The sequence below is a fragment of the Phyllopteryx taeniolatus genome, chromosome 6, assembly GCF_024500385.1.
Source record: "Phyllopteryx taeniolatus isolate TA_2022b chromosome 6, UOR_Ptae_1.2, whole genome shotgun sequence".
Classification (NCBI taxonomy): Eukaryota; Metazoa; Chordata; class Actinopteri; order Syngnathiformes; family Syngnathidae; genus Phyllopteryx; species Phyllopteryx taeniolatus.
In genome coordinates this window covers 27,184,544-27,195,874 of record NC_084507.1, presented here as the reverse complement: position 1 = coordinate 27,195,874, position 11,331 = coordinate 27,184,544, and the positions used below count along the sequence as shown (strand labels likewise).

The window sequence follows — 11,331 nt, the reverse complement described above, 5'->3', positions numbered from 1 at the left end:
AGCAATGTTATATTGTCGGTCTACATGTGTTGCTGCACCGTTTCTTTTCAAATATATACCTTGTTTAAAGTGTTATAACTACCGCAACATCATTGCTAGTTTCGTTAATTGGCGGACTTTCGTAAGTTTTGTGTTTTGATTCAATACAAAAGGATGTACTTCACTTTGTTTTATGTTTACACTTTACCTGGGAATGACAATAAACAGCTTGAAGCAAGCACAATAATCTTTCACCATCTGCTGCTAGTTGTGAAGTTCAGTCCCACTATTTACCACCCGCAACTCAAATCTTTGCTCGCAACTAAAGACAAAAAAATAAAAAATTGGCCAAGCATCGGCTGGTATCTTGGAAAAACTCGCAAGTCGGGTCGCTGTTCATGTTACCTTCAACATTGGCTGTACAGCTGATAAAGGTTTACTGATGCCAATGATTTGAAACTGGAATTGTTTAATTTACGACATTATTTCCTATGGGAAACGGTGTTTTGGAATTACAACAACTTGGATGTTAACCAGCGTCACAGAACAGATTGTGTTTGACTTTATAGGTTCCACTGTGATCCATTTTGCCGGCACAACTTCCAGCAGTCATACTTTATTTGAAGAGTATCTTTTGTAACATAATTCTTCATCATCATAACTTTTCGGACAATATTTTTGCGTGGGATTTAGTCCCCGAACTCAAAACCGAACATGGTTACCATCTGCAGTTCAAAAGCAGGGGCTTCTCTGTGTAGCTTTGCCAAGCGCTAAGAGGATCTAATTCCACTCACTACCCACTACGTGCCTGCCTGCAGAACCCACTTTCTGTCCCCTTAAACTCCACACCCCCCATTAGTTCACTTTTATTAGATTTCCCTCTCGCCCAGAGAGGCAGTAACCCTCCACGCCGTCCCCCGTCCCCCCTTTCCCCCCTGCGCTTGCCAAGAGCTGGGGACTGTTAAACTGATTTCCTCAGGGAACGGCGAGGCAGACAGTCTGATGGGAGAGCTCGGCCGTAATGTCGCCCCCTCTCTCCCCTCTCAGGTCCCGGGCCAAGTGCATAAGAGCTGGGTTGGACAGAGCCCACCTCTGGCTGCAGGATGGACACAAACTTGGCTGTTCTGCCAAGACCAGGCGGTCGGACAAACGCGACGGGTATGGCGAGACGCGCACCCACCAAGGAGCGTGATCCAAAGCATGCGCTCATGCTCTTAGCGGCTTCTCCACCCTGTCAACTTAATGGATGGGGTTCGGACTACAGTCTGTTCCCTCTCATGTAAAGCAGAGCTCTCAACAACCTTTTCATGCTCACCACTGCAACTGATTAACAGAAAGCCTGATAATAAATGCGCCTGTCAAAGACCAAAACTTAGTCTAAAATAATAAGAATACACACTGACATGCAGTATGTCTGAAGGCATCATCAAATTGCTTTTTATTTGAATTGAGCTCAGCTTTTTTAGAGACACAGGCAGCCCTCCAAAATGTCACAATGATTCAGAAGCAATCCATTGTCTTTCAGAAAGAAAAGGAAAACAAAAGGGTGGAGTATATTAAATTCTCTCACTGTTCTGTGGAGAGAAATTGGACAACAGAAAAATAAAGCGGGACCAAATGAGATCTCCTGGTGTCCAAGGAGATCAGATATTGAACAAACCCGTCCATGTTGACTTGATCGTAATCAGAGTGAAACCTCTGACCCAGCAATCTTAATCCGATCACCTCTCTAGTGTTTGAGGTCTTATTGTGTAGTCTGGGAAACAACTAACTCAATGGTCGGTGTCTGGGGTGTTACGGGTGGGGCCGTGTGGCAGTGGGTGGTTGGGTTCATTGACAGCGGAGCGGTCCACGGGGTGATGGCAGCTGGTTTACCCAGGCTCGCCTCTGTCGGATCCCGTCCCATTCACAGGCCCTGGACCGTGACCAAATGCCCGTCGCATCAGCACAGCAAAAACAACACGGAGTCATCCGAAGATGAACAGATGCAACTCGGTCACCCCCGTCCGCACACCAACACTCACACATATACAACCCTTCAAATATTAGGATAGCATCTACAGAATCACATTTATAAAGCAGCATATGGCTTTGCTTTTCCCCCATAATGCTAAATTATATTACAGTCAGAAATGACCAAAATATTCTGTGAAAATATGCACACACAAACATTCCAGAGCAGTGAAAACCTTCAAATATGCTTGACCAAAAGTAAACTGCCCAACAGTTTAATTTCAGATGAAACGCTCTGTTGCATCTCTCAGTGCATCAGTGTTATTAGTGTCCTAGGAATGAGGCCACTGAGAAAGGTTCCGTGTCAGTTGGAGCACAGATATAGAAAAGTGCATTATTAAATGCATTTTTTAAACACATTCTAAGAGCCTAATAGCATAATAACCCAAGTCACTTTCAATTGGCAGTCACAATATCGATAAAAAAATACCAATGTGTTTGCTGAAAATTGTCTTTTTTCTTTATGTCTGTGTAAACTCTCAGTCAATCCACAAATCGAGGCAACTGGTCGCTTCTTATTTATTGGATTTGTTGTGGTTTTTCTTGTTTTTTGACAACATTCAAAAATGACTGAGGCAATTATGTTTGTATATGTATGTATGTATGTATATATGTGTGTGTGTGTATTTTTTTTATAATTAAGTAATCAAAAATAACTCAACGAAGTCACAACTCCAATTAAAATGTTAAAACCTTGCCTGTGCAGTTTCATGTTATGATGCAAACCGTCCGATCCTGGAAAAGATTACTTTCAAAATCTTGGATCGGATTGTGTACGACAGAGGTCCCGCTGTACTTTTAAGAAACGACGGCGATTGTGCACATTGTTACCAAAACATATTCAACGAGTGGCATGTCATCATAAAGACAAATCAAACCAAGAGACAGTACTGTATGTCTCTGGGTCAGAAAAAAAAAAAAAAAAAAAAAACACAGTGGAAGCAGTGTGAGAGGGTCCCCCCACCCACCCCTCCTTGGTCTGAGTCCAACACTGATAAACTCTCAGCCCCTCACTCTGACTCTACTCACCTCAATGGTGAAAGAAACAATTGTATATTCATCATCCGTATCTGTATCTCAGTACACATACGGGTGGTGTGTGTGTCCGACTGAGCTTTACTGCTTAGAACTTCTTCGACACGACAGCTCGGCATTAACGACTATATGCAAATGGTTTGTTGCAGTCTGGTTAATCCACAAATGTGTTTTGGACTTCTACGGACAATGACTGCCAGGGCCATTGGAATGAGAGTGAGTCATTTTTGTGCACGTGGTACACACACACATTGACTCAAATATATACAGTACGCGGACACTGTGGATCCGCCTGCAGATTCAGCTGTGCTCTTTGCTCAGCGTCCCTCTCCGATGACATCACGCCGTGACAATGTTGCCATTCATGCAGATGTTGCTTACAAAACCTGGAGTTCCACTTCTATTGTGGGTTCGCGTGTGTGTGTGTGTGTGTGTGTGTCTGTGCACGCGGTGCCTCACAAAAAGAAGCTTAGCGTGAGGTGCTCCACTACAGTGCTAACAAGTACGACCATGCACTGTAATTATTTAACTAAAAGCAAATTACTTCATCCTAAAACAATTATAAGCGTGGAACATGTATTAAGGGTGACGCATAAACACATGCTGCATTTTGGCATTTTTTTCACACAGCGTGAATAAGATGTCCTCGTACTTATTATTAGCATAAAACTCACTTTTTTTTTTAATCCAAGGACCTTGAAAGACTAAAATTAAGGGTTATGTAAACAAAATTAAAAGCTACTTTCGTCTGGTAGAAACTCTTTGATTATGGGTCCTCCTGCGTACTATGAAATATCTCTTTAAGAGCCGAAGATTTCCCCCCTCCACAGAGTAAAAAGAAGCACATTTAGAACAAGCCAGGAATTATGTCATCCACTCGTCGTGTGCCAGCTCCACAGCCAAGAGCGCTGCACTGGAGCAACATATAGTATTGTTTACCTCATTAAAAACTCAGCGCCTAGCCCGATGCTTAGTGACACTTTTATTGTCCTTAGTAACAATGTAAACAATATTTAATTGGAAGCTAATAAATAACGCATTTTTCAAACCTTAAAAAGACTCGGCTGTCTGAAATTGGCAGGCGAGCGGGATGGAGAAAAAAGCGCAGAGCTCATTTGAAAGGAACACAAAAAACAACGTGCACCGCTTTGGAAATGGTCGCACTAACATGAGCTGAGTCATGTCGCACTCATGTGGCACTCGCATTATGTTGTTTGGAAGAAGCTCGATAAGGGAATCGGAGCAGAAAGAAAGTTGTTTTGGGGGGGGGGGAGCACATAGGAGTTTGTATATAAAGTACAGTGCACATTTACCCGCCTGCCTGCGTGTGTTTGTTATTGTGTAGCGATGATGAAACAGAGCTGGATGGGACTGCATGCGCATGTGTCAGTGTGCGCTCACGAGGCCCTGTGGAGAACCGGCTCCGAGCGGTGATGTAATGCATTGGCCGGCACGCTGTGGAACTTGGCCTCATCCCTGTTTCCTTCACACTACGAAGGTCAACTATCCCACAACCTTTAGCCCACAACACGTACCGTTCTGTTCCCTCGACCACAACACAACAGAACACAACCACACCCGGCACCGCGAGGACCCAGCTCCACACACAAATATCACTTGTACCAAAACTAATAAAACACTCCAATCTTAGCAATCCCTCCCAGACAACTAAAAGTAAATAGAGAAACCTTACAAGTCTGTTACAACACCATCAGGTTTTGCTGTACCACTTAAACGCTGGTGACCTAATGGGGGGGTGGGGGGGGGGGGGGGGGGGAAGCAGATAGAAGAAAACAAATAAGGACACTGATGCAGCAATACAGTCTTGGGCCCGCAGAGCACAAACAGAGAGCTTAGAGCGAGATACGAGTCCCCAAGGGGCCACAGCAGTCCTTTGGCTCATTAACTATTTACACCAGAGACAGGCCTCCCTGCTGCTCTGGCCCACCACAAAATCAATTAGCCTTCATTAGACCCACAATGTGCTTTCTCTGACCGGGGAGGGTTCAATCTGCAACAGGGGCCTCCAGTTACCGCAAAATATCAAACAAACACACAAAATGAGTCCTTTCAAGTGAAGAATTATGCCAATTTCCCTGTGTTTAGTGCCTCGGAATATCAATGTCTCTCACTTTTCAACTCCCTGTCTATCTATTTCCCACTCAATCCCCGTCCCTGCTCGAATAATGTAAACTTTGGTGAGAGAGAGTGCACCCGGGTCCCTGCCTCAGGGGTGTGGGGTTACAGTGTGGAGATTTCCCATTGGCAGAACGTCAACATGGTCGGGGTAATGCGATTAGAGCCGGATCGAGAACGTCGCAGGGGACACATGGGCCTGATCATGGCCCAGTTATCCGATAGCGAAGCCGTACTTATCGACCCGGCCCGGCCGTGGATATTATGGAATTTAGACTCGTTTTTTGCTTATGAAACACATACTAAAGATCGCGCCCTCGATAACACAATTGCACCCAATTATTTCGTCTGTCTTGTAATCACAAAAATGCATCAGTTGTGTTCCGACATCAGGGAAGAGAATCTGGATTGAGCCGCACTTGGTTTTTTTGTGCCTTGCGTCTGGATGGCAGACTTAAAGCGGTGGTCTGTAGCCACTTAGTGACTGCATATGTTTATGGAAGGCCCAATGGAGCATTTACAATTCAATTACAAAGATAGGAGGAGTACAAAAACGAGGAAGATGTGTCTGGATGACAGCCAGAGGAGAGATAAGCCTAATACACCAATATTGTGTTACCCCGGGATGTTACCATAGGAACCGTTGAGGAGATTCAAAAGACCACAAAGACGATCAATCTTGAGAGAGCAGGAGGAAGAGGGAGAATTAAATGCCCTGGGAATGCTCCTGCGCTCCACTATCAGAGCAATAACTCTTCTAATGACCTCTACTACGCCGCTCGCTCGCTCGCTCTCTCTCTCTTTCTCTCTCTTCCTCCCTCCGTCCACTTGATCTCTCCAGCAAAGTCAGCCATCAGCGCCCATTTCCAAGCACACTTTCCATGACACATTATATTTCCAAGTTGGGACATTTGTTCTTTCTGTGGAGAAGTTCCCATTTTCTTTGTCACTTTGAACATAATGTTGGCTGACGATCATTTTACCGCAAGATTAATCATGTCATCACACAGTGGCCGGGGGAGTTTATTGACTCAACTGCAGATTGGGGGAGGCGTCGATTAGGTTGAGGCCAATTGCATGTTTGGAATAATATTAATCAATATCATGGGTATATCACAATACAGTTAAGCAATGTTTCTCGCTGGGTATACATTCCACACCCACCCGCAAAAGGTGAAAATCTGTGATACAGAGACGCCATTTTTTTTTATTTTTTTTTAAGTATTACCCCTCCCACATGCTTTAAACACAATAACAAATATTAAAACACGCCTCGTAAAAATTGTAAGCTAAAATATGTATGGAAAATACTGTACATACAGTATTGTAGTGTCTGTGTGTCGATATGTGCCTTCAAGAGGCGGGGCCTGGTGGGGTAGAATGTGACAGCGGTGACTTTGCTTGGGAGTGTCTGGGCGTGAGCTGTGGCTCACAGCAGGTCCCGCGAGAGAGTGCTCATTTGTCTTTTGTGTTCAATAAACGGCTGAAAATTGCACCGGCGACCGTGGCTCTCCTTTCACACACGTCATGGGATTACAGTAAGTAAGTATACTGTGAAAAACCCATAAAAACAATCGCTTAAACAATCTGCAAAATAGCGGCAGTGCGAATGAGGGGGAACACTGTCCATGCCATGTGATAGCGGTGTTTAAAACAAATTTAAAAGGACTATTACGGAGAAATTCAGAGGAACGTGCAAATGAATTCTTTAGAATTTTGTAACTCTCGCCTCGTAACCCCGTCTCATTCCTAACTGCTCCCTTTGTCAAGTATGACATCATGTGAGTTGTTCGGCCTGTGTGAAACCCGTGCTAACAAGTTGCAGGAGCTACAGAACATGTTCTGTACATTAAGATACACATCAGGCAGCGAATGGGCAGCTGTGCCACAACTGCATAAAGAGTCTTTTATTCCAGTCCCCGGCGCTGCACTGGCAGGTCGCGACGCAGCGTTGATTACACACCAAATGATGAAATCCGCACAGGGCGAAGAACGTGGGGCCGTGCTTGGCAGAGCCCAGTGGAAAAGAAAGCTGCCCCGCTTTAAGTGTATGTGCTCATAAATGTGTATGTATGCATATACATGTACTCACCATCTTGGCCTCTGAGTGCATGGAGGGAATGTGCGCGGAGGAACAGGGGCTGCTGTGGGCGGGACCTTGCATACCCATCATGTTGGCACCCATAGACATTTGTCTCTCCATCTGACAACACAACGGCAACAGTGAGTCAATAAATCCGAAATATTTGGCCAAAATATGACCGCAAAACAAAAACAAGAACACATTGTGTGAGGCAAGAAGCATGAGATTAGAAAGAATGAGAGTTTGATTTCACATGACAGGCTGCCCTCCGCTCAGCTTTGTGTGATGATAACAGGAGCTGACCCAAAACAGGAAACCGGTATGGAGAGACTTAACACAGGAAGCTGGTAAAACAGGGGGTTTCTGTGTGTGTTGCTGATAATTGCGTGGCGAGTGTCTTCAAACCTCGGGCCCGAGTTCAGAAATGACGTGATGCGAGTTAGCCGTATACATATAATACATTAGAATCTGTCGATTGTGGTAATCACCTGCCAATGACTGGTGCTGGTCAGCGTGGTCGTGTGTGGAAATCAGCTGAGCGAGTAACGGGCGGTGAGACCAGCACAGGAAAGAAGGAGCCTTTGTGCGAGTGCACGCGTGCATACATACATGCGCGTATGCGAGCTGCTGCAACTTCACAGCTGCTAACTCTGGGTGGTGGTGTTAGTGGTGGTGGTGTGGCCTCTGAGGGGAAAAGACCCCCCTATACAGGATCCCCACCCCCCTTCAGCCACAGAGAATGGTGGACTAGAACCTGACACACAGCCTTAATTGCACTAAGTGTGTTTTGTGTAAAAATATCACCCTAACCTGCACCCCTTTCCTGAACCGTCAATCTTCCCCAAAACGGCTTAGCTCTTAATTTAATAAACATGGGAGCTTTTTTTTTTTTTTTTTTTTTTCTTCTTTTTTTTCCCCTGGTACCATAAACATGGGCTGTCTTGTGTTACAATGTGAACACGCAAGAAATGGACAAAAGTATTGGGACACCTGGCCGTACAGGAAGTGACAATGAAAGAAAATATGGAGTTGGTCTCCTCTTTTACAGCTGTAACAACTTCCACTGGAACTGGGAATGGTCTCTGTCGTTCTCTGTCCTGGCCGCTCAGTACAATATGGCTAAAGTGACCGAAATTCAAACTGAAGAAGAAGAACTGAGTGTAAACCGTAAAGTGATTAGTGTTCATGTGAAGAGATCGCCCATGTGGTAACGTCATTTTGGGTTTACATTCTGTGCACATTCTGTGTAAGAATGTAACGAGTAACTTTATTTTAGTTGAGTTTTAGTTAGTCTAATTAGATACCTTGTGCAGGTTAACTTACTGGGAGCACACCATTCTTGAAGCTGTTTCTGTCATCATGGGACAACTGTATTATTGTTGTTGATATAGCTGTTGTTGTGCCCATTGCTCTCTCGTCCCTCTCCCGGGCACTCAACCCCTTTATCCTGTTTTTGTTTTCTATCTGCTCTCTGTGCCTCTATTCTGTCTCTCCACCTCAGGATTTCTGTTGTGAATTGGCACTTTATAAATAAAATTGACTTGACTTATTTGTATTTTTTTTTTTTCTGTTCAAATGTTTTCTGATGGCGACCTGTGATTTGTAATTGGAAAAATATTACATACGCAAACAAATGAGAGGCCGACCAGTGTATTGCGTTCACATTGCCAGTGTCGACTTTATTAAAATTCTCAAGAGGAGCCTTCCCTTGTTTTGATCATTCCCTCCTTCTTGATGTGCTCTCTTTTTATCGTCGTTTCAATAAAATCTACATCCCCCACTCAGACATAGATTTCCTCTGTTCTACTGGACTTGACTCCTTCGATAACCTGCGCTTTGTCAATTTAATGGTGTCGGAGCGCATATGTACGAATGACTCGGCACAGTTTATGTGCAGTGCAAACCTACTATATGTGAGTGAAAACCTATGGTGCATGTGTGTGTGTGTGTGTGCGCGTGTGCCCATGAGTGACTGAGTGTGTGCTCTGTGCTCCATTGTGTACTCACGGGCATCAAAACAGCAGAGGAGCCAGGCATGGTGGGGTCTGGCAGCGTTCCAGGCATGGAGGCTGGCAGAGGCTGTCTCTGTCTGTTTCGTAGGTGCAGCAGTGAGGACAGAGAGCCAGGGACGGGCCTGAGAGGACACACAAAGTAATTGTCAGGGGAGTATATGAAAACATAGCAGATCAGATCAATAAATCCAACGCTCAAATTGAGAATTTTATATAGGAACGCCTGCACGGTAATTGTTTAAAAAAGAGGTTGAAAAAAATTCCACATCCAGGCACTTAGGATAACAAATGTAAAAAGCTTTTTTAGGGCACAAATGTTAAAAGCATATCAACCCACCGAAAATACTTTTTTTTACTGAATGTTATGAAAATAATACACCCTAACCCACTAACCACGCTTTTACGATTTCACGGCAATCTGCTACATTTTCCACAGAGTCAGTTGCATCAGGGCTGTCCAATTGTTGGGGGGGGGGTGACGACAGGGTTTGTGCATGTGCATGAAGTTCACACAGCACAGTGACACTCATTTTAATGGAAAAAAAAATATCATGCCTAACATTTTGTACAAGCTCCTAAAAAATTCTCACGAGAACACTAAGTGTATTAACATTTACAGTCGGCCTAGGCTCGCTAGAAATCTTTGCATTTCATAGTAAGGTGTTGCAATTCTATATTATACAGTAGTATACTGTGTTTAAAAAATGACAACTAAGTTGAAAAGCGGTTTAAAAGTGAAAAACCACTATGACAGTTTAAGATGAAATGCCTGGGATGTGGGGCAATCATTTTACTCAAAGTGCTTGATAGCTTTGTGACCTTTTTAACTACTTCATGCTCCAAAGTGAGGCTGCCAAAGAGGTATTGATTGCCACATTCCTCAAGAATAAGGGTCGATGTAGGCTGTTAGTTTTAAAAAGCGGCCATGATCGCACTTTGGACAAATGGCTTTTTTTTCTTTCCAAAAAGGCACACAAGTCTACTTCATAACACATAAGAAAGAATAAATAATTTATAACCGAGAGGGGAAGAATCATCCAAAACATTTGTCACATTATTATGGAACGCTTCTGAAACCTCTGCAGAAAGCGTTTTAAAAAAGTGTGGTTACAAACCACAAAGTATAATACTTCCCTCTATGAGTAATTGCTCTTATATTAATCATTTTCAAAGCAAGCTTTTCTCCAGCGAGTCTCTGTTTTAGATGTGATATGTCAGGACGGAAAAGTCAGGCTGCAAAAGTTGAGGTATCAGGGGATGGATTATGGGTGCGCTTAAAACATCCACACTTCATGTACAATGACACATGACGATAAAGTTAAAGGATTTATCATAGCCAACAGCTATGCGATTCCCATTCACAACCAGGAAGAAGGTTTGTGGGAAAATTCTCACCGACAACACAGTGGGCCTCGTGAATAGACGAGCTTCAACAATTGACAGTGTTCCTATCACAGTCACTGACTCGGGTTTGCAGCCATACAAACACTCACACTACCCATCTACATCCTTAATACCGACACCAAATGCCTTGCTTGTGAGAGCAGCCGCCAGTGTTAAGCACTCGCTTTCACTATATGATTCTTTAATTTGACCCATACTTAAGCAACCAATAACTCCAGTCATCAGTGCCTTCAGGGTAAAATATACTGTGGGTACGCCAAGTATTAGACCCCCTTAAATTTGTTACTCTTTGTTATATTGCAGTCATTTTCTAAAATCTATTAAAGTCATTTTTTCCCCCTCATTAATGTACACACAGCACTCCATAATGACAGGAAAAAAAACGAATTGTTGAAATTTTTGCAGATTTATTAAAAAATAAAAACTGAAATATCACACAGCCATAAGTATTCAGACCCTTTTTTTCTGTGACACTCATATATCTAACTCGGGTGCTGTCCATTTCTTCTGCTCATCCTTGAGATGGTTCTACACCTTCACTGGAGTCCAGCTGTGTTTGATTATACTGATTGGACTTGATTAGGAAAGCCACGCACCTGTCTATATAAGACCTTCCAGCTCACAGTGCACGTCAGAGCAAATGAGGAACGGTGAAGCATATTATAATTA

General features: G+C 43.6%; 1 protein-coding gene across 3 annotated transcripts in view; it reads right to left on the bottom strand.

Moving 5' to 3' along the window:
* The window catches only part of creb5b (cAMP responsive element binding protein 5b), a 46,873-nt gene that overhangs the window by 15,151 nt on the left and 20,391 nt on the right, over positions 1-11,331 (bottom strand). For all 3 annotated transcript variants that reach the window (XR_009788954.1, XM_061776486.1, XM_061776487.1), the window contains exons 6-7: positions 9,254-9,380; positions 7,256-7,366 (exon numbers count right to left, since the gene is read on the bottom strand). Coding sequence is in view for 2 of the 3 variants with exons in the window: in XM_061776486.1 (XP_061632470.1) it covers positions 7,256-7,366; positions 9,254-9,380 (238 nt within the window). In the remaining variant the exon portion in view is untranslated. The remainder of the gene's footprint in view (positions 1-7,255; positions 7,367-9,253; positions 9,381-11,331) is intronic.